The sequence below is a fragment of the Cupressus sempervirens genome, chromosome 9 (assembly GCF_028749045.1).
Source record: "Cupressus sempervirens isolate cs-2001-9-10 chromosome 9, ASM2874904v1, whole genome shotgun sequence".
NCBI classification, from domain to species: Eukaryota; Viridiplantae; Streptophyta; class Pinopsida; order Cupressales; family Cupressaceae; genus Cupressus; species Cupressus sempervirens.
In genome coordinates, this window is record NC_143126.1 from 377,822,631 (window position 1) to 377,848,207 (window position 25,577).

The 25,577-nt window shown below is 33.3% G+C and overlaps 1 protein-coding gene across 1 annotated transcript in view; it reads left to right on the plus strand.

Annotated features, from left to right (window-relative positions):
- The window catches only part of LOC149538851 (transcription factor E2FA-like), a 96,369-nt gene that overhangs the window by 55,308 nt on the left and 15,484 nt on the right, over positions 1-25,577 (plus strand). Inside the window, exons 7-11 of the mRNA XM_089800190.1 lie at positions 21,202-21,254; positions 21,439-21,489; positions 21,691-21,739; positions 21,841-21,906; positions 21,997-22,073. Coding sequence (XP_089656316.1) covers positions 21,202-21,254; positions 21,439-21,489; positions 21,691-21,739; positions 21,841-21,906; positions 21,997-22,073 — 296 coding nt within the window. The remainder of the gene's footprint in view (positions 1-21,201; positions 21,255-21,438; positions 21,490-21,690; positions 21,740-21,840; positions 21,907-21,996; positions 22,074-25,577) is intronic.

Here is a 25,577-nt window from a genome sequence, read left to right on the forward strand (position 1 = left end):
TGTTGTAACCCTTCGTTGTTTGTTGCAGTGAAATCATAAAAAAATAGTGTAAGGAAAGAATGATCAGTTCTTTTGATTCCTTAAATGAATCTTATCTGATTCTTGCAATTGCCAAATGATTTCCAAATATACCCATCATCTGGGAACATATCTTGATAATGTGTGAGGGCTCACAGTACAACCACACACACACACACACACACACACATTTTGATTTTTGTAGTATTGGCATGTAGATATCAATCTCCCCAATTGTGCCAGATGCCCTTCTTAGATAATCAAGCTTCTGGGGACAGGAAATCCATGATTTCTTTATGCAATTGGACCTTTTGCTCTTCCAATAAATTCAGCGTTTCATTGACAAAGCACTCTTGAAAGCTTGCATAATTAGCATTGTCACAATGTGTATCTCAAATATATGTCCAAAATCAAACAGGAAGAGGAACACCAGAATTGTTAATATAACAAATTACTATTTGAAGTTGAACACCTCACTTTTTGCCTCAATAGCCACCAATTGTTTCTGCTAGAAATGTGGTATATTTAAATTCATTATTAACCTAAGTTGCCAGTTTGGATTCTGGTACAGATGTGGGTTCAAAATTCATCGATTTTTTTTGGGTTGGGTTCATAATCATTTTGGGTTTGTCCATACAAGATCTCTATGTGTAGTTGGGTTGGGTTCATAATCATTTTGGGTTTGTCCGTACAAGATCTCTCTGTGTATGTATGCATGTATGCAACAACAAATAAGTTATACACAAATGGATACAAGAATTCACAAATGCGCAAATGAGATAAAACAACCCTTTTGGAAATTTTAGTGGTCACTTTTACGGTTGGAGGGTCAAATAGACCTTAGTTGGCAAAAAAATGTTAATGAAAAAGTCAATAAAAATGATGTCTTTAGTCAAATTTGCCTCAAATTCATTTTGGGTTCCTCTGCCCAAATCAGAAGCCTTCCAAATTCGTCAAAAATTCTTGCAGGGTTTTTCTAAGAGAATTTGAGTGAATTTACCTTACTGTGGCAGAATTTTGAGCAAATTCAAATAGAATCTGACTTCGAAGTGAACCAACTTTTGAATTCCACTTTCTAGGAGCGAATTCAAATCATCTTATTGTGCTATCACTGTTGTAGTTGGGTCCATCTTTTTATGCCTCTGATAAATGTAGAGGGAGTGATAATTTGCCGCATGGGCTACACTCTTGAAACTCTAGTTAGAACAAGCTTGGGCATATTGGGAGGCCCAGGACATGTACCCAGATTTGGAAGGTATATTTTGGCTGGTAATGCTAAAAGAATGTGGGCCTACATTGACAAACAGATACATGACAACATTTCTTAGCTTTGCAAACATTCTCATTAGTGTCAATTGAAACTATATCAGCAAGGAAATGGTCAGAAAAACAGCCGGGAATGGATCTTGTATTATATTTTGTAATATACTATTGAAGAAATATAAGCAGATTTGTCTGACATGATTACTTCTGACAGCTTATCTTGGCCTTTATTCATGGGATAATTGATGGCTAGTTTAGCTGACCCTTTTGAAATTGCACAAGGAGTTTTGTGCAGCTATGCCAATGAAATTAGCTTGTGGATACCAAATTTTTAGGCCAATTCAGTACATGTCATCAAACTCAAACATTTTCAAGACCTTGTGTGTCATATCCCTGTTTTAAGATAGAATTTTAATAATAATTAGATAATACAATGTTATTAAATAAATAATGATATAAAGTTATATTAAAACTAATACTAAAATATTAAAATCAATGAAATAATATTTAGCATGATATTTTAAATAATTAAAAAATAATAAAATTGCAATGAATAAATAAAGAAATAAAATTAAATACAAGAGACAATAATGTAGAACGTATGTTAACTTTTTAAATAGAATTTAATTATAAATAATAATAAACACAATTAAATAAGTAAATAAATAATATAATATAGAATAATATAAATTAACTAAATCTAATGAAAAGTTACAGAGATATTTAACAAATAGACATGACTCCTTAAGATTAAGATATAAAAGGGAGGAAATTTTATTTTAGAGAGGCAAAAAGAAGAGGAGAAGATAGGAATTCAAAAAGGAAAAATGGAAGCGGAAAGTAATATGAAGAAAATAAGAAAATGACTTTCTGAAAAGGTATCAATGATATTGAAAGGATGTGAACCTTTGAAAGGGTCATAATTATGAATAGTTACGACTCTTCAAAAATGTTGTAATTATAAAGTATTAAGAGTTTTCCAAAGGATTTTAGTTATGAAGTGTTTATGACTTTTCAAAAAGATTATAACTATGAAGTGTTGTGACTTTTCGAAGGATTTGTATTATGAAAAGTTGTGACTCTTGGAAAAGAAGAAACAAAAAATTATATTTTATTTTTTTCTTATAATTAGAAAATGAAGAATTTTAGAAAGTAAATATAGAGTTGAGATAATCTAGTAGGAATAATTCATTGAAGGGTCGACTAAGGATAGAGCCACATGGACCAAGCGAAGAGGAAGGTAAAAAAGGTATGTTTATGGATTATATTTGTTTAATTATGTTTAGTCATTTTCCTATATTAATGACTCATACTTGTGGATAATTTATGCATGGACATATGTATATGTAAAGGTGGAATTCAAAATGGATAACACATGTGACTTAATGGTTAATGGTTTAAGATCAAGAGAGTGATCTTAATATTTTTAATAACTTAAGATCAAGAGAGTCTCTTTGCGAAGAGAGTGATCTTAATATTGTTTTAAGGTTGGAATATTTTGTAGATGTTAACATATGCATATGTGACAAGGGCCTTGGATGGAGAATTTCTCTTCCAGGAGGGACATTAAAGGTAGCACTACGTAGAAGATGGAGAAGTAACCAGGGATCTATGGATCCTCAAAAGGGCTATTGAACTTGATGTGGATTGTGGAGATGTCTTTAAGGTTGGATTAGGGTAGAGGGTAGAATAGTAAAAGTTCATTTATTATTGTATAACTTCTAACATTGGTTTTGTAGGTATTCTTTTCCTAGTTAGTGGGGACATTACATTGTGCTTCATCTAAAATAAGAAAAATCGAAAGTGCACCTATCTAGAGTAGTCAAGGATGATTAAAAATGTATGGAAAACAATTGTCCACTATCAGTAGAATGTAGTTCTTATGCTTGAATCTTTAACAACTCATTTGTACAAGCCTTGCCTCCCAATCAACCCATGCATGATCCTTTGAATAATGGGGCCATCCTTAGTGATCCACTCAAATATGGTATCATACTATAATCACATGGTTGCAATTCATTGTTTGCAAATAAATTCTGGTGGCGATGTAAGTTGTAAATCACAAATCAGAGCTCATCCAACTTTTGAATTGATACATTGTTTCATTTTTTAGGGGTATTTATTCAAACACCCTCCAATTGCGATTCGAACTTGAATATTGAGCACCTTTGAGCCAAAATTGTACCACAATGCATTTTGAAGGATAAATTAAAAATGTTTAAGACTTGCAAATACTAGAACTTTCAATGTTTCAAATTTCAATAAATCAATTTGTTTTTTTTGGGTTACTACTAGTTCTTTTTAACATGCATTTGCCTTACAAAAAGAGATCTCCAATAGTGTGGTTGTAGATGACAATCTAGGACACAAACTTTATCCTCATTTGTGTACCTTCCTTCGTAACTTCTTTTCCATGATAGTGTAATGGCTTTAGGCAACGCAGGGTGGTCGACCCAGGCTGGATTGACCCAGTCAGACGACCCAGGCTGGTCGGACTAGTCGGACGACCTAGGTTGGGGCAGCCCAGGTTGGAGTTGTTAAGTAACACGGATCATTTTTTGCAAGTGTGCTAACATTGCCATTGTAATTGATGATTTCCAAATGCACATTTGGATCTCAGATAAATTTGAGAGGAGAAATGTCTCTTCAAGAGACATGTCTCTATTGTTAATCACCATTTAGTTTCTAAATAACTATATGTATAACTCATCTTTAACATATATAATATTAATATATTAACCATATATGTAATATAATATAATATTATTATATTATTATATAATAATATATAATGCATAATATATATAATACATATTATATTACATATATCATATATATATTATATATAAGATACTAAGTTACCGATTCAGATGCGGATTCCGAAGCGGATTCTGGAAGCGGATATGGGATGCGGGGATTTTTTTTTTAGGATGCGGATGCGAGAGGAAACGTGTGTGTATATATATATATATACATACACATATATATACATATATATAGATATATAGATATATATATATATATATGTGTATGTATATATATATATATATATATATATAATATATAGATATATATATGTATATGTTTATGTGTGTGTATATATATATTTGCAAAGAAATGCATTTGATTTAGCTCAGGTGAACAATATATGAAAATAGAAAAATTTCTAGCATATTACACAGGCCCAATTGGGAGAAATTCGAATTAGGAACTGAGGCGTTAAAACAGAGGAAGCAGAATAATATCAAAAATTGATTTTTTTAGTGATTCAACATTCAACATAAAGGGAGAGTTTTCCAACTGGAGTTTACGACAGGAGGAAAGTAAGCCCAATCTGAACCAGTTATAGAAATGATGGAATTTGGAGGGAACCACCTTGTGAATGTGGAAGGACCCATCGAATGGAGGAACAATCAAAATCATGTAAGATTTGTTGGAAACAACTCAACATGGAACTAGAAGCACTATTTGCGGGAAAAGAGTCATCATACCATATTAAATTCGGTCAGCAAGAAAATACTTACAAAGATCACATTAACATAGGGACCTCAGAAATTTGGGGAAGATGGAGATAAATCCTGTTAACAATCGCAAGGAATAGGGTAGAGAGTATCGAATATATTGGGGAGTTTTGTTTTGTAACAAAGACAGGAAAAATCATACATGCTCAAACACACAATCCATGCTCGGATGCTCTCGGATTCCCTGCGAGTGTTGCCTGGAAGCCACCCGCAGGCATCTGGGTGGCTTCTAGGCAGCACCCACAGCGCATCCGGAGGCTTCACGTATTCGTCCGCATCTGATGCGGAAGCCAGGCTCGACTGGCACGAATCGGTATCTGAGATAAGATATATAATGCATAATATATAATATATATTATATTACATATATAAGATAATTATCTTAAGGACAATTTATCATCAATGAGGTAGCTGTAATAAAATCAATCCAATAGAGGCGACAACAAAGTCATGTCCCATAGCTTATGTAAGTCATAGACATACACACACACACACACACACACACACACACATATTCTCTTATCAGAAATATGAGAAATAAAACAATGTTCTTATAAATCATGAATACAAATGCTCAATGTAATGAGTATATTACTTCAACTGATGCTATACTTCAACACTCCCTCTTAGCAAGGGAGAAGTAAAAAAAACATTTTATGAGACATCAGAATCAAGGATATTTATACACAACATATTATCTGACTTTAACACTCTGAAATAGTGACTTGTCAAATAACTACCATCACAATGTTACAAACATTATCATAACATATATTATGATCTCTAATTGTCTGAAACAATATCTAGAGTAATTATAATGGATATGTTATCTATGATCTCTAATTGTCCGAAACAATATTTAGAGATGTCCATGATAACATAATAGATTTGTTACCTATGATCTCTAATTGTCCGAAACAATATTTAGATATGTCCATGGTAACATAATGGATTTGTTATCTATGATCTCTAATTGTCCGAAACAATATCTAGAGATGTCCATGATAACAGGCCTATCATTTGCAAGATTGTCGCCTTACAAACAATTACCTTTTGTTTGTTCGTTATCATGGTGTACAGCAAAATACGGCCCAAAAAACCATGACAATAGGTCTACCATTTACAGGATCGTCATCTTATAATGGTTACTTTCTGTTTATATATGTCAATGAAAGATCGTCACCTTTCATTACATATCATATGTGAAATAGTAACTACCGTGAACCTAGTCATAGGGTGGTACCAAGGGTTTTCACCTTATATTTCTCTCTCACAGAGGAGAGCACATTATAAAGAATTTTTCTTAGAACTTCTCCTCATAGAGAAGATATCATCCACAAAGGATTGCATCTAAAAAATTTCTCCCTCTGAACATCGATCCTGGGAAGTCAAGTCCTCTTGTTACTTCCTCAGAAACTCTCTTTATCGAAGGATGCTTGTCAAGCTCATCACTTCCTCATGGTATACGTAGGAGTAGGCCCATCAACATCATGCAGTTACCCACATGTATTTCTAGACTCCCTTTGAGTATCAATCTTCTAAGCTCTAGCATTGCCTTCAAAGAAGTGTCATACTCCCTTTTAATGTAGAAGAATCTCATAATCTTAATCATCAAAGATGTTTTCTTCAAGAGCCTCACTTCATCCATCTTAATCATCAGGGTCTTTGGAACTACTATAATTAGATTTAGTCTGCACAATATTTGGTAGCATATGTGAAGTACCAACTTTCTTTTCCTGTAAGAATATCCTCAAACATAAAGGAAAAGATCAAGGCAAATAACCCTTATAGTATGTATAGAATTACAAATAAATGAATAGATAAATGTAAAAGATACAAGTACTTATTTGCCCATGAGGATCATGGAATATCTATTTTCCTAAGGATGGTTCAAGTGAGAATGAAACATTGCCTATTATTCCCTCTCCCCCCCGCAATGTAAAATTCTTACTTTTATATTGTTGAACACTTTTAGATCACATCAAATTTGACAACTTCTTTCTAAGTCCCAACTCGCACTTTTCATTCATTGAAGCTCCAAACATTCATTAAGCTTAATAGTAGAGACAAACACAAACTTGTCCATAATACACCAATATCATGATTGAGTACGAATGTGCCACTTAAATGACCCTACAACTCATATATCAAGTTTCATTTATCAAAGAGAGACTCGTAGATAGTTTAATTAAAGTCACAATTTTCTTATGATGTACACAAGGGGTAGGCCCATTTAGATCACATAGTTGCATGAATTATAGTCCTCTTGACTATTACAATTTATTGATTATCGAAGATTCCATCACAACATGGTTTACTCCCTCTGAATCAATATGATCGAGATTGAAGATTGATTGAATCATATCCTCTATCTGCTCCTCTCTTTCAAGGTTGCCTATAATGTCAATCTCCCTCTTCTTGCAAAAACATTCTTGAAAGAAAGATCAAGCCAAAATAGCTCTTATAGTGCATATTGAAATAATAAGAGAGCGACTAATATAATACTCAAGGATAATGGATGATTCTTCATAAAATCATTCCAATATAATATAAGTCTAATTTAAATATATATAAATAGAATATCTATGCATATGTATATATATTCAATCTTCTAAATATATACTTTAAATAGATTATCAAAACTATCTTTTCAATGATTATTTTAAGTTATCCTTTGATTATAATTATATTAACTTATATATATATATATATATATATATATATATATATATATATATATATATATATATATATATATAATGTACTATATTAATGAATAAAAAACAACATAGTATACATCATATATTTTTGACATATTATACAAATAAATAAATAATTATTACATACTTTAGTTGATGCACTTAACCCTATAAGATTGTGGCATTTTACCTTTATCTCTCTTTCCCACATAGTAGGTGCATTGTTCTTATTTCCTTTGTAACATATGACGCTTGGCTTGGTGTAACCTTTGGAAATGTTTTTGACTGGTCAAGTCCTTCACAAATGATTTAGCCCCCACATCGCACATTATTTTGGCCATCATTTTTTTTACAAAGCAGATTCCGCCGTCCACAAATACCAGGTTATGGTAATTTCATTTCTTCAGTAATTTCATAGATCAAACAGTTGAACTCACTGAAAACTGGTAGAAATGTTGCCACAAAATTATTTTCCACTGTAGTCTTTGCCAAATAAAAGCTCCAAATCTAGGTAAAATCTTCAGACTTCAGACATCACTATGTTTACTTCCAAATTGCACCTCTCTTAATCTTTAAACATATAATTATCTATTATTGGTCTTGGAACTAAAGATTCTGGAAATGCCATAAATATTAAAAGCATTCCTCCATTCATCTGCAACTTTCTCAAATATTCATTGCTTATAAATGTAGGCCGATTGTAATCTTTGATAGGTATGTTTGTGCGTCGCATAAGAGGCAGAGATTTCTTAGGAAACAAAAGTAAAGGTATGACCAGAACAAATATTAACTATAAAAATGTTAATTCAAACACAAAACTCATAATCATTGCTCAGTTATCACATGCCAAGTATGCATATAATGATCATTGTCACTGATTCAAAGTACTATGAGTGCACTAACAGGGGAGATTGACCGATATCAAAACTTGGCAATGATATAAGATAGTTGATTCAAGGTTCATCCACCTTAAAAACATAATCATCACTTACAACTTGCAAAAGTTGACAATTGGAATTACACAAGCTCGATGACACAATCAGCCAGATATGTTAAATATTTGGCTGACTTTGAATATATTTTTATTTTGCAAACTCCGGAATAGGTTAGCACCAAGTCGTTGTCTCATTTCCAAATATTTTGTTCAAACTTTACACCCGATGATATCTAATGTCCAATATTAAATATCAAACTATAGTGGTTGTATGAAAATCAAGGCTCGAATAGCATATGCTCTTTTCTCTTTTAAAATCTTTTTGCTCGTTCATTTGTGGAGATGTATGTTCACCTAATAAATTTGCAAAACTAATGCATGTACTCTTCATTTTTTGCCATTGAGAATCATCAACAGTCATTCACATTGATTTTGGTGCTTGAGAAGACTTCTACACATTGCACACTTCTACACTTCTACCATTGTAGATAATCTCTCCACCTTTGGCCCTTACATATTAGCAAGCCCATATTTGCAGTTATTAGCGATGAGATCCTTTCTATAGGCAAAAATTGTACTTATAATATTTGCAGTAACTAGGCTCTGATATCATGTTAAGTAACATGGATCATTTTCTGCAAGTGTACTAACATTGCCATTGTAATTGATGATTTCCAAATGCAGATTTGAATCTCATATAAATTTGAGAGGAGACATGTCTCTTCAAGAGACATGTCTCTCATGAAGAGACATGTCTCTATAGTTAATCACCATTTAGTTTATAAATAACTATATGTATAACTCATTTTTAACATAGATATAATATTAATTTATTAACCATATATGTAATATAATATTATTATATTATTATATAATAATATATAATGCATAATATATATAATACATATTATATTACATATATCACATATGTATTATATATAAGATATATAATGTATAATATATAATATATATTATATATATAAAATACTTATCTTAAGGACAATTTATCATCAATGAGGTAGCTTTAATAAAATCAATCCAATAGAGGCTACAACAAAGTCATGTCCCGTAGCTTATGTAAGTCATAGCCAAACATACACACAAACACACAGACACACATATATTTTTATGAGTAAAAATATGACATAAAACAATATTTCATATAAATCATGAATACAAATACTCAATGTAATGAGTATATCACTTCGACTAATGCTATACTTCAACAAGGGCAATCAAGTTAGGCAACCAAAGCTGGGCCAACCTAGGTTGGCGACTTAGTTGGGCGACCCAGGCTGGCGACCTAGTCTAGCGACCCAAGCAGGGCCCACTTAGGGTCAATCCGAGGATGCAAACTTCATCCTCATTTGTGTACCTTTCTTTGTCACTTATTTTCCATGACATCGTAATGGCTTGACATATATATTTTTCTTTAAGCTTGAACCTATCAAGAAATTGAAAGACTAGGTTGAGGAAGTTGTCTTATCCACAGTTACTAGATTTTGTCTTAGCTTTGGCTTGACACTTGGATTTGGCCAAGTCTTGACAAAACTGAAAATCCCAAGAAATGTAGAGATATTTTAAGGATTTTAAACTTTAATTAGTATCCTTTAATGTATAAATTTGTAATCCATAGTTGTACGGGTAAACATGCCCAAACCCTTTAGATGCGTACTGGGTATTGGGAAGTGTATCCCATATTGGGTATTGTTTGGGCTAGATACTCATGTGCTGGATATGCCGTGTAACATCTTAAAAAAACCAAGCAAAAAGTTAAAATCTTTTGTTGCACTAATTGCGACCAAAAAAACCCTAATGCTCGTGTTGTCCAGCATGAAAGGTGAAAAAACAATACCAAAGGTGAAAGAAAACTGAAAATGCAAATAAGAGGCAAATGATGTAGTTCCCAAGTGCCTATTCACAATAACACATTCTATAGAAGGAAAACATAGACAAAAATACATATACAATAATCATATTTTGAAACTATCTTCCATTAACCAACCTCCTACATTGTTTTGCTGCTTCCTAAATAATTAAAAACTCTCTAAATTCGAAAAAATAGAAAATTATTTTTTTGCAGAGTTTAGCAAATCTTCAATTTTGCCATTTTTAGGTAACCATTGAAATTAACTCCTAAAAAGCTGAAAATCTCTAGAAATATGAATGTTATTACCGTTATCGTTACGTTTAGCTGAAAAGGACACGTATGTTTAATTTGTAATATAAAATGTTAACGACATGTGTCATTCACATCCATTGAGGCATGAATATTCGAAGAGTTATAATTAATTATAGGAGTTATGGGAATCACAAGAGACCTTCGGTTATAATGTGAAGAGTCTCTCCTATTGTTATATATTTTGCATCAAGTAAAGGATATTGTACACTTGAACTTTCATTATCAATAAAGATATATTTGTGTTGTGTGGCTGGATTTTTCCCTTCACTCTCGAAGGGTTTTCCCAAGATATTTTTTGTGTATTTGTTTTAGTTTTATATCTTTCTTATTGCTGGTTATCTTTATTGATTTTTGGGCTCTAGTTTCAACATGGGATCAAAGCCTAGTTCTTTTGATATTAGCATCAGGGAATCTTTCTCTTATAGTTGCGGTTCAATCTTGGTCATGATCTATTTTTAATTTTTGGCTATGTGTGTCATCCATGCTCTATTTTTTGGGCTTCATGATTGCCAATGCATGCTCGATTTGTTTGTATCGACAATCTCTTGGCAATATGGAAGAATGTGTATCTTCAATATTAGAAGACCATGCTCAAGATAGTTTTTAATCACATGTTTAGAGGGTGAACAAATCTCCAAACGACGAAATTTTGCAGAGATTCATTCTATCACTGAGATAAGTTATCTCTATACCCTTAAATACTGATATGTTTCTAGTACTGGCATTAATATTTATAAATATTTATCTTTCTTGGTTGTAGAAGATTTCTTTATTATATATATATTATGGGCCTTCTCATCTTTGCCAAGTTGCTTGTCTTGGCAGAGCAAGAGATTTTGTCGTGTATAATATTTCATGATTTCTTTCGCCATGTTTTATCACTAAGTTTGTGATATCCGCCTTTCCTCCTTGCATGTGAATATGGAGACTTTGTGTATCCCAATTGTTTGATTCAAAAGCGATGGAATCATTTTTCTACCTTCTTCATATTTCACACATTGTGAGTTTGAAGGTTCAATCTAGAGGCAAAAGGAGATGTGGCGCAATGAAAGGTTTGTCTAAGAGCATGGAGAACTAGCGAGGGAGCAAATTCGTGGTTTGTTGATAGAAAGATTGGGGTGCAGAATTAGAAGTTGAAATCCTATATTAAGGTAAGGGAATAGGTCGAAGGTTTTATAGAAGAAGCATTCGAATGATGGAGACATGGCAGAGGTAAGTCTTTGCCTCGTCTTTGATTGATTTGACAAAGAAACAGGGATCGACAATTTTAAAGGTAAGATATGCTTATTGTACATTTTTCATAGTATTTCTCGTCTGATCTTTCAGCTATCGAATTTACTGTGACATGTTTCTGCATGAGCTTCGAGTAACAACATCACTTTGAAGATTGTCTAAATTTTTAAATAGATTGGAATTTCTGACATTTGAGCAGTTACAGTATACATGATTTGTTGGCTCCCTTAAGTCATCAGTTATGGTATTCATGTGTCATATTACATGCATTAATGCATGCCAATTTTCTTACTCTTTGAATATCCATGCAGTCACCTCTATTCACGTTGCCGTGATTAATATTTTGAGTGTTACAATTTTGTTCTTTAATCCCAAACAATTGTCTATTGATATTGACGTTTTATTTAAAATGATGATTGTCTTCATCAGTTTTGTATATTGTCATTCTTGGCTCTTGCCAGGTCACCTTTGGTTCCCTTGAAATCAAGTTGGCATATCTTCAGTACCGTAAAAGAAAAAGCCCAGGATAGCTATTGGGAAAGTTTTGCAGAATTCGAGTTCATTTCCTAAGTCCATCTTGCCGCAAATACGTGTAGGGGAAAGAGGAAAGGAAAATTAAATATTGGGTTTGAAAAAAGGAGCAGAGCATCCTTCAATCCATTCCAAGAAGGTGAGACAGAGTTAGCAGTTCGTAAGATTTTGGCAATTTAGAGGGTTGTAGGGATTGAAGTCTAGCGATGACAACTACACCTAATTTAGAGTGTCAGATGTATGAATCTCGTTATCCGGAAGTGGACATGGTAGTGATGATTTAGGTGAAGAACATTGTAGACATGGGGGCCTATGTATTACTGTTGGAATACAACAACATAGAGGGCATGATATTGTTCTCGGAGCTGTCGAGGAAGACATTCAGACCTGTGTAGAGAGGTACAGTAAGAGCAAACTCATGCATTCCATTATGTGTCATATTGTAGAGACCTTGTCTCTCAACCTCGAAATGAGAACACTTCTTAGGATTGATTTAATATTTAGCTTCGTAATGGAAGGAGCATATGGGCCTGATATAGGTTCGCCTACACTCGGTAACCAATTTGCACAATTTGGGGCAGGATGTTTATGGGGAATAGAAGTCACATCCATGGAGTCACCATCATAGAGGTTGCTTATTCTCAGGGACTATCCATAACCCTACTTATGAAACTTTGTGCATTGACAAAAATATAAGCATTTTGAAATTGTGATAGTTCAATACTCTCTCAATCGTCAACTTTGCTGGGAATATTTGAAGTTGCTGGATGACAGGCAACTACAACATTATGATGATTTTATACAATCAGACAATCAGAGATAAGCCTTTTATTTTCTTGAGTTCTTATTATATAACTGGAAATAGCTATTGAGGCATCATTTTAAACATCTTTGTGTATGTGTGTCGATTGAGATTAGACCACAAAGAGATGAGTATTTATGGTTGTATTGTTTGAAAGAGATTACTTTTTAGCATTGATAGTTGATTTTAATAATCTCTCTTAATTGTAGGATGCAACAAGATAAGAATTATAGCTCCAGAGGGAGATGTTGAGTTTTAGAGGGAGATTTTAGCTACAGAGGGAGCTTGTGCTTCAGAGGGAGGCTTCATAGTTAAGGGGGAGTGTTTATGGAATCCCCTTCACTCTCATATATGCTTGTGATGCTTATGGTATTTGTAAAATTTGAGACTTAAATGGAGCTAAGTCTTGTTTTTATGCATATTTCTATTATTGTGTGAATAAATCAGATTGTAAGATCAGCTATGATAACTCTTTCAGTACGCGATAGTGAACATCATGTTGAGAGAGTCCATGATGTCATCACGTTGAGAGATTTCATGAGGGGAGTTGGATGTCATGTTGGGAGATTCCATGACAGTGCATGTTGAGAGAGTCCGTGAATAAAGGCTTAGTTGTGAGTCTTACAAATATTTTTATGTTGAGTGATTCTATGAATATGGGTAATTGCTTTAGGGTTTCATATTAAGTGATTCCATGAATATGATTGACTGTTACATGTTTTTATGAATCTTATAGGATATATGGGATGAGATTTTATCATTAACATTTTGATTGCAGTCTTGTGTGATTGTTCAACTAAAGATTTGTCTCTGGCTAAGAGGGAGCGTTGAAGATGGGAGCTGTGATAGAGATCTTTATCTCTGGAAATATGAACGTTATTATCGTTATTGTTATGTTCAGCTGAAAAGGTCACTTATGTTTAATTTGTAATATTAAATGTAAATGACATGTTTCATTCACATGCGTTGAGGCATGAATATTCAAAGAGTTATAATTAATTATAGGAGTTATGGGAGTCTCAAGAGACCTTCGGTTATAATGTGAAGAGTCTGTCCTATTGTTATATATTTTGCATCAAGCAAAGGATATTATACACTTGAACTTTCATTATCAATAAAGATATATTTGTGTTGTGTGGCTGGGTTTTTCCCTTCACTCTCGAAGGGTTTTCCCAGGATATTTCTGGTGTCTTTGTTTCAATTTTATATCTTTCTTATTGCTGGTTATCTTCATTGATTTCTGGGCTCTAGTTTCAACATTATCAAGAGTTACTTCATTTCCTTTCCCAACAATTTGAGGAACCAACACCTACCTCCAAAGTAACTTATTGGTAACACTGTACAAGTTAGTCACATATAAATGCATAACCTTAACAAACTGAGTTTGGCTTGAAAATGATGAGTGGCAAAACTATTGAGTGTAAAATCTTACGATACATTGGACTACCTCCCTTTTTGCTTAAGTGTTCCATTTTCCTATGGTTCAAAACAGAGAGATAGTCCATTTTATGTTGAAACCCTAGTTACAGTCCTGTTGGTAACAGTGAGCACTAAATCTAGTTACAAGCTATTAAACTCAACAAAAACTATTAACACTTGCCCCCAATCTATCCAAAATGCAATGCAAACATCCTTACAAAAATTCCGTTAACTACTAAGCAAATAGGGATGCAACCCAAAATGGAACAATGACTTATAGGTTGCTGCAGGATGAAATGCCACAAAACAATCTCAATCCAAGCTTTATTAACTTGTCAAATTTTCTTCCTCAATACAAAAACAAGTGTGGCAGATGGCCTTTGACCTTCCATGAATGCATCTCTATGGGCAAACACAAACTTGATTGTTCACCTTCACAAGTTGCATTTTGCAACATTCTTGCATTTTTCCATATGCCCACACAATGACCCTATTGGTTCCCAAAACTGCAGATTGGAATCCTATGAGCCTTGCCTGCTTGATGCTGGGATATCCAATCGGTTAAGGCCAACTTGACGGGATCGATCAATGTGATCCAAATCTCCAGCACTTTCGGCTCTGCAAAACCGAGGCTGGTGGTACTTGATCCTGGACAACAACCTCAAATCCAAGATGCTTAAAGCAGATCGATTAGAACACAAAGACAATAAAAGTTTTCCAAATGTCAATAAAACTTTAAACTTGCAATTTATGAACTGAGAAGAAAAATAAATGATTGAAGTAATGTTTAAATAAAGAATAAATATAGATTAATACAACATATGAATATATTAATTCCTCTAATGGAAAGAAATGAAACAATTGCCAGCATATGGATTATGAATTAGGAGTAAAAGACCAGTGCCTAATTAAATGGGCAATCAGAGTCAACATTATAAGTTGAGACGTACAACTTTATAAAGTTCAATATATTAAACTGTAAACAATTTTAATAATTCAAATGCGATGGATCAATTATATAAACGCAATTTTAAATAACTCTAAAATGCACTTTAACACTTGGGGAGACAAATTAGACATAAATACGGAAACAATAAAATATTTCACAATATTTACGTTTATCAAATTTAAAATGTAATAATGATCCAATCCACTTATCCGAATATTAAAATATTTATAAAAATTAAATTAAAAACATTTACAAAGGACACAACTTAATAATAATTTAAAACTCCAAAATATAAAATAAATAATAATGCCGAAAATAAAATCACAATAGAGACATTCCTTATAGGTTATCCATCTATTGCGAACATATGCGGATTGCACAAAATCCACTCACCAACTCAAATCCACGGGCTTAGTTCAAAAGTCTATTTCTCCGCCAATTGGAAAAATATAATATATCATAAAGCATAGGTAAGGAAAAAAGTTAAGGTATGACTATGAATATTGTCTATCTCCCCTTTGTTTGGCTTTTACATCTCATATTTATAATATGAGTAAGGGATGTCGGTTGTTTTTCCAAAAACTGCATCCTTTAATAATAAAAACTAATCAATTGTTAAAAGCCTTAATTGCTTTAATTTTATCAAAACATAATTAAACTTCCAGTATCAGCAGCAGTTATACTATGTGTTTTATAATTCCTAATGTAAAATGGTGGCTTATGATAAGGTTCATATGCATATTTCACACTCCACATTTTACGCCAAACACAACCTCCTTCCAAGTGCCCACGCCAGTTTGCTCTGATCAACACCACCTATAGATACTTTGAGTGCTCCTCCCGCTGGATCTCATCTTCTCCTCGAGTTTCAACCATGTTCAGTCTTGTGAAGTCTCTTATTTCCAGCGTGAACCTTCATACGCTGAATGGCCTCCTTCTATGAACGTTTGCCTTTCTTACGACTTCATTCCAAACAATATCAAAGTGCAGGTGTTGTGAATGACACTGAATCGTGATGGTGGAAGCTTCCTTCACTCGGGTCCTTCTCTATCATGTGAAGTATCTAGGTGATTCTTGACGCATATATCATATTTCCTGCAATGAAACAAAAAGAAAAACGTTAGACATGAATCGCTGGGCAATGATTGGTAGGAAATAACGTTTTAATAGCTTCTTTCACTTCCGAACTGGATCAGGCTCTCAGGTAACTTTGTGTGAAGTGCCATTCAGCGCCTCTGTATACATGCCTAAACTATTTGCTACATATTATTAACAAGCCTGAACGATAACAAACTGAATTCAAATCTATGCCCTCTTCTTATCTGCTATATCTTGGTAGAAAACTTTGGCACCAAAATCTGCCTTTATATTCTGGAAATAATTTCCATATTTTGACATATCCTATAAATTATTCATATTTAGAAATGCATCTCCCACAACTTCAGGATGGCAAACATATCCGAAAATGTCTGAAAGACAATCAATATGAATAGTATACTGATTTGTACCTAAGTCACAGGATTCGCCGAATTTCATCCTTTTGATTCGAATTTCAGCGAATTTCAACTCTTTCCGAATGTCATCCGAATTTTATGAATTTTAACATAATACTGTAATTTAATATACTATTATTTAATTTTAAACTGATATTGAGTTATTTAGTTAAACTATTTAACAATGTTCAACTATTTTAACAACTCTGTGGATATATTAGTAATATTGAAAAATATATAAATATATATAATTAAATTTTAATGTCGAATTTTTTTTCCGAACTTTTACCCTTGCTGGATTTCATTCGAATTTTATGATCGACAAACTCGAATTCGAATTCGAACCTTGTGACTTAGATTTGTACTGATTTGCTGAGGAGATCTTGCTGCTTGTGTTATAATTTTCTGCAGAGGAGTTACTACAGGAATGCATAAAACCTCAAGAGACTTCTTAGCATGATTCTGGTGGAAAAGGCTGTGATAACCATACTCAAGGCTTCAATCAACTGCAAGGTACTTCAGTAGACAGTTTACAGCTGCTTTGTGATTCAAGTGATCCTGCTATATTATCCTTATAGGCATCACAATCATGTCACAAAGCCATTACTGCTGCAGTTGAAGAATCTTCTGATGTAGTCATGGCTTTTATTTAAAAAAATTATTATTGATAGTACGAGTGATGATGCACCAGGAGCATTACCCAATCGCTCTGAAAAGGCTCCAATTGTTAAACAGGCTATCTGCAGAAACTGGGGCTGAAGTCGTAGTTTCAGTAATAAGCCAATAACCTGAGTTTATACAATATCCTCAGATGTAGGTAAAGCTCCTGCTATCGCTCAGATACAGTACAAAGCAGCTTCGGCAGATTGCCAATTGCAAGAATCACCATTCCCAACATTGCTTCCAGTGATGCTAATAATTCAAATGTGGAAAAATCATCGACCTCCTTTCCTTATCAGCATCAACCTGTCTGCGTCCATTATCAAATCCTTTCATATCTCTAGAATTAAGAAACTGTTCAGCACCAGCAGAGATTGTGTGAGAACATGAGAACTCCTGTCATTGGTGTACAACATAAAAAACGAAAAGATATGAAAATATATAAGAATGGAGCTTCTAAAAAATTGAGTTCCAGCAGACCCAACTAAACATGACCAAAAGGTCCCAATGGCACATCAAGACATAAAATTTCATCCTGTGACCAAACTTGATGCATATTTGACCTCTAATTGGCATTGACCTAGTGTGACCTAGTGGCTTGTGACAAAAAACATGTACAAATGACTTCAAGCCAACATGAGTTGACTTCAACATACTCCTAACATGAAATAACATCCTACTATTGACTCACACACCAAAATTGAAGGAAATGGTGAGGAGCATCAATGCTTCTCTTGCTCCAGTGTGATGCAATTTATATAAAAGACGCCAACATCACAACTACAGCGACCAACAAAGACTTTGTATAACAGCGATCAAGCATGGCATATACTGAAGACTGTTTGCATCAGAGAAAGAGCATCAAAAAATAGTGAGTTGAATCATCATATTATAAATGACTTATAAATTGATAAAATGGAGGAGCAGACTATATCATACATATGAGTATACAATGATTTGATATTTTATGAATGCTGGGATAATATGAAGGTCTGCTGATGAAGAAGTAATTACAAGATTATAAAACTGGATATGCGATAATGATTCACAGCGAACAATAATATTAGGCATACATATGCAGTGAACATACTTAGCACTAGCACAATGATTCATAGAAGAACTGGCCAATTAAAAACTGTGATTAAAAGGATTATTGATTCCACATTAACTTGAATAGTCAGCCATCAAGCAATATATTGAAGACGAGCCACTGGGATTTTGGAAGGAACAAATATATATATTTTGTCTAACTTATGATTAGAAGCAGCGATAGAATATCGTGTGATAGCAAAAGAAAAAGATAAATAGAAGCATATGTGTTCAGATCTCTCTCTCTCTCTCTCTCTCTCTATATATATATATATATATATATATATATATATATATATATATATATATATATATATATATATATATATATATATATATATATCAGACATAAGATAAGTGGAAAAAGTAAAAAGAAAAAGAGAAGTGCAGTGAAGCATGAGGTGAGAAGATTTAAAATGAAGAAACATTAAAAAAGAGTGCAGAATATAAAAATATACATTTATGCAGATTCATATCTACTATATATTAATTTGAGAAAAGGAATAAAATAAATAAATGATATATACAGATTTATCATATATATCTATATAATAAGAGGGTAATTTGTACAGATTTTAAGAAAAGAATGTAGCTGATCAAAATAAGTATGCACAAGTAGAGTTCTGGAAGAATTATTTGAAGAGGCTAAGGAAGTGGCCATCATAAGTTGAGTAAGCAACAGTTTCAAGGTGGAAAAGTAGTTTAAGTTCAGTGGGTTGGTGCTCACGAAGACAAGTGACAGAAGTTGATGCTTCTTGTAGGTAGGTGCCTGCAAAGTGTGGGAGTTGGAGCTTCTAGTGAGTCGGTGCTCATAAACATAGAGATTGCAGCTTCTAGTAGGTTGGTGCCTACAATTCATTGTAAAAAGAATAAGTTTATATAAAAAGCAATTATTTGCTGTAGTTTTCTCCCACTTTGAGTTTCCACGTAAACATTGTGTTATTGTGTTCATGTGCATAATTGTGTATTCTAGTATTTGAAATCACTGTGTGGGTAAAAGTTTTAAATTGCAAAAGTTATTATTATACTTATTCACCTTCCTCCTTCCCCACTGTCTCCCTCTTAATTTAATTGTGTGCTCTTCAGATACAATCTTTGCCTCTAAATCTATCTGATCAAATCATGCAATGCCCTTCTTGTTGAAGGCGAGATTATCAACATTGGTGACTCAATTTGATTGTGGATCAACAATCCTTAGACTGATGGGAGATGAATTGATGCCCAATATTTACTTTTGAGAGAGTTGAAGGTTGTAATGAATATAAAATATTTATTCAAAGGTTTGTTCAGCACGAATTTTCCATTTCAATACAAAACAAAAGTACAAATAAAAATTTAAAGTGAACCCTTAAGAGATTTTACTTGGCTACAATGTTATCCAACCTGTCATATCTTGTGCAAAGAGGTTCATTTGCACAAGTTTGTAGATTTTAATTTCAAAAATAAAAAATCTTCCCTCCACGGTAAGGATTATGTTCTATCCACTCTGATTATGCAGAGCCTGCTCAAAATTTCTCTGTCTGTCATGAACTCCAGGTAAAATCAGAATACTATATATAAATACTAGGTAGTTCCATGTAAGGGTTTGCGAATGTCTCATCTAGGATAAATTACCCTCATTTACATTATAGATGGATCTGAGTAAGAATGTTATGGTTTATTGCCCTTTCAATTTAATTACAGATTAATTAAATCTGCTCTCAATATTTTGGTTTTGTCACATGGGCGTATAGTGTTTGGACACTTAATTTAAGGGGAATTGTTGGAAAGATTTATTGTTACTTGAAAATTAAGTACAGGAGTTTTGGTTCAGTTTTAAAAAATCTTTTAAAAAATCATCTCTGAAAACAATTTAAGATATCTATTTATATACATTTGGTCACTTGTATTTTAGATATAAATCTAAATAATAAAACAAATTGCCATCCTTTGAACTTGACCTTTTTTTTCGAAAGTTATCTACTGACAGCTGACTTTTATCTTTAATATAATCTTGTCAAACATTAACTAACTTTTTTATAAAATTTTGAAGGGCGGAAAGTGTCAATTTTTTTAGCTCTTCTATCTTCACAAAAATAGCTTTAGCTTGTTCGCTGTGAGATGGTACTTCATCAAAACTCTAGTACAATATATTTGTTAGCCTACTTGCCAACCAGATTGAGAAGGACAAGGGGTAGTGTGAAGTTATTAAGTACTTGCTCCAATCTTAAGCTAATTTTAATTGTTACTGGAACATGCTGTAAACAAGTGTATAGCAGATATATGGAATTTTGTATAATCATTGTGATTCAGGCAAGTTCAGGTTGTATTAAAGTTTCTTTTCATCTTTTATGCTGCATTAAATATGGCACACTGTGGGGCTGGTTTTCCTCTAAATTGTTTTGAATTTATCTTCCTTTGCTTTGCAGGCTGATGTTGATAATCTATATTCTGAAGAGAGCAAATTAGATGAACGGATAAGGTGTGCTGAGAATGAAGCAAGCCTTTGCCAACTTTCTTTGGGAAAGCATAAAACATATAGTATCATTGTATGGTTAGGGGTTTTCGCGATCTATAGAAATTTAATTTGGTCACATGGTACTCAAGGATATATATGATTTATTGTCCTTAGTTATTACTAACATGTCAGAAAATGCTTATAACAGAGAAATGCGGGAGAAGTTAAGAATCCTCAGCGAGAATGAGAATAATCAAAAGTATTATTATAGAACTTATCCTCTAGCAAATTACTACTCAATTTTAATTAATTATTTCATTGTTCTTTTCTATGTCTGAATAGAAAAATACTAAATTCCAAGCTTATTCTTTGTTATGTTGAAAAAGGGCTTGATGGTCAAATACTTTAAATAACACAATGTCACTTCATGTCAATACCCGTCAATTTGGATTTATTTCAGGTGGCTCTATGTTACGGAGGAAGACATTAAGAGCTTACCCTGCTTTCAGGTTTGGTGAAATTATCTCAACTGTTTTGGGCATGTTTCAATTGTAAATGTTTATAAACCCTGTTTTCTTGAACAAACTAATACTACTCTTAGTGTTAACAGAATGAAACTCTTATAGCAATTAAGGCTCCTCATGGAACAACTCTTGAAGTTCCTGACCCTGATGAGGTTAGTCTTGTCTGCAAATACTTCACTTTTCCTTGTTGTTTGATTAGTCATGAAAGTAGCTGAAAATGTATTTTTTGGTAAATCTTGTAGGATGTTGACTATCCACGAAGGCATTATCAGATAATATTGCAAAGCACAATGGGGCCAATTGATGTTTATCTTGTGAGGTATAGGGATGTTCTAGTTAAACAGCTTTTGGCTTTTGCATTTTGGTTATGTATGTTTTCAAACTGTTGATAATATTTACTAATAGGAAACAAATTGCAAGGTTCAATGATAACATTTTCTGTTCTATGTTTGCTAGCATTTTATACCTAACAGTACAGGCATATGTGCCATTTTAAGAGGGGGTCACAGCTTTTAAAATGCGATGGGAAATGCTCTACAAAAACAATATAGAATTGGAATGCTGATTTGTAAAAGATGGAGTTATTTATGCACCTGATGGATTTAGACTTATATATCTCATTAAAAACAAAAAATAACAAATGGTGACTCTTTGTATTATATTGATATCTGTTGTTGTAATTAATTAATTAATTATATTGTACTTAAACTTACTTAGGATAATGCATTACATGGCAGTTTGCAATGTAGAAATCTAGTAGTTTACATTGTATTTTAGCACATGGTGTAGGAGAGTTCCACATTAGGTGGAGTCAGTTGTGAGATCCACCTTTAGTGCTCTTATCACATTATCATCCTCTCATTGTTGTACGTGTTTGCATATACTTCATTGTGCAATGGAGGATGAACTACCTTTGGTGGATATGCGATGCCACCTAGTATGATTGATAGGTTATCTCTTGCATCTCTTCTAGTTATCATGCATTGCCTATATGTACAAACATATCTACATTGTAAATCAATGAGCTTTGGTGCATTGTTGATCATTATTGAATCAGTCAATTAAGGATCATATCAATTGCCCCTCTCTCTTGTGCTATTCATTGAGCTTCTCGATCTTGACATTTTTATTCATTGCCTTAAGCAAATTCTTACATGGTATTAAAACTTGATCCAAATTCTTACATAACATCAGAGCCATAGGAGCATTCATTGCATAGCCATTGGAGAGTTCTTTTGCTTCAATTTTTGAACAACACAATTTGGATCTGCAGTACAAGTAATTTGTGGGAGCTACTAGAGCAAGATCTGAACTCACCATTGTGCTTGGGTGGCTGTTTTGACAAGATTTGACTATAAATTTGCCTATGTTGGGCATTTTGTTTTGGCAAATCAGAGTTGTAAAGCTTGATTTGGAAGCTTTATGAAAGTTTTGAAATTTCTTAATTCAAATATTCGGATGCAAATTTATTGTTTTGCCAATTTTGTCAATTTCATCAAATTTTTTTATTTTCTGAAACTTTGGTTTTCGAGCGTCTAGACTTTGTTATTTTTCTGTTTGTCAGTCTGTAGAGGTGTTTACACAAGTTAGAAGATTGTGCAACAAAAAGGCCAAATTATTTTGTAAAGATTTGGGCATCTATTTGCACCTACTCTTTTGAGACCCATTGTCTAAGCACACCTAGTGACAAACCCAACCCAACCATTGAACAAAGCTTTGTTTCAGCTGTGGAGAGCAGGTTATAAAACCAACGTAACGTTTGTCTGTCCCATACATGTGGGGTTTTTAAATCATTCAGCCTGTAGAGACCAAGCAGCTCTTCGCACTCCCAATGCACTTCGCTTGTGCTGCCTCCAATGTGGAAGAGCTGCTCCAAAGACTGCCACGTGGTGTACAGAGGCCACAACATGCAACCATTGTCCTGCCAATGTGTTGCGACATGGTGCCAACGTGGCATTTTGTCATCAAACATGTGGAATACGAGAAAAGATCAAAGGAAACATCTTTGTCTTTAGAGCTTGTTCACAACCAATTACCATTGTTTCCTTGCTTATTTTCCTCTATTGGTTATATTCTTGATTGGCTGGTGGCATCTTCCATATCCAAGGATATGGCAACACATGAATAGATTTCAGAGACATCTTCATACTTCATTTAATTCCCCTTCCCACATTGTATCTAGAATGGGAAGCATTCTTGCGTCCATGCTTGGTCTATCTTCTTCCTAAGGGAAGAAATGTTGTTTGTAGGCATTGGTCTATGGCCTTGAAGCATTCACCATCTTTGCAAGACATTTCTTCCTATTGGGAGATACTGATTGTATATACATGATGTATGTTGTACTGGGGGTTCTTGAGTACTTCATGCATCCATGCATCTTTTCTTTTCATCTCGTTTTTGGGGATAGTTTTTCCCATGAGGTTTTCTCTCTTTCTCTACTTCATGAGAGATTGCATTGCTTTTGCACTTGCATATTGTACATGGGTAGCTAATATGGCTTAGTAGCCAAGACCCATCCTGCATTGTAATCTAATATTGTGAGTTTAACTACATTCCCCTAGGTTGCACTTAAGAAGGGCGTTGGTATGTGTAATTAATCATAATTACACTAAACTTAAGCTTACTTAGGACAATGCATCACCTGGTAGTTTGCATTAAAGACATCTAAGAGTTTGCATCCTATTTTTAGCACATGGTGTAGGAGAATTCCACTTTAGGTGGAGTTTTGTTATCTCATTCTACTTTGTGTGAGATCCACCTTTACTTCTCTTATCACATTATCATCCTCTCATTTTTGCACATGTTTGCACATACTCCAGTGTAAAATGATGGATGCATCACCTTAGGTGGACATGTGATGCCACCTAGCATGGTTGATAGTAGATACATTATCTTTTCATGCATTGCCTATATATTTTGGCATATCGAAATTGTAAATCAATGGGCTTTGTTGCATTGTTGATCATTATTGAATCTAACCAATTAAGGATCATATCATTTGCCTATCTCTCTCATGTTATTCATTGAGCTTCTAGACATTGACATAAATAATATATCCATGAATTTATCAATAGGATTTATTTTAAAATTTAAATTTGTTGATATATATTAATTTTATTAAATATAAAATAATAGTATTTAAAATTGAAAATTTTTAAATTTTAAAATAAAAGGTCTTATATTTGTTAAATTGAACTCAAATATTTTAAATTTTTATATATTAATAATTAAAGAACAAAATTAAACTTGTAAAGTTTCTTACCATATTTCAATTCGATGGTAGATTGATGCAAAGTTTTGATGCAGGTATGAACACTAATGCCACTGGACTGATTCGCTTCTAGAATAAGTAGAAGTTAGTCCAGAAATAACAAAGATAAAACAATATTATTGAACTCAGAATGTCCTTTGATCCTTTGATGTGCTTGCATTAATTGATTTTGATGCCTTGTTTATTCGGGCAGATCGGTATATATGTCAAGTGGAAGGGTGTGGGGATGAATGGTCATGTCTCTGAATGGAGACATGAACATATATCCTCACACCTATTCGGAGGTAACTAATCATTCATGATTTCTTATGGACTTAACCAAAGTATAACAAAGTATTACCAACCATTAAGATTCGCGGCCCGATATAAAGGATAGATTGATAATGATCTAAATATCAAAGGAATCAGAATTACTTTTGATCATGCCTTAACGATCTTAGAAAATATATATATCATCGGTTTCAAACTATGAATTGTTCACATACAAGAAGCACGTATGCATATATGAATAACAATATGTGCATCATATATATATATATATATATATATATA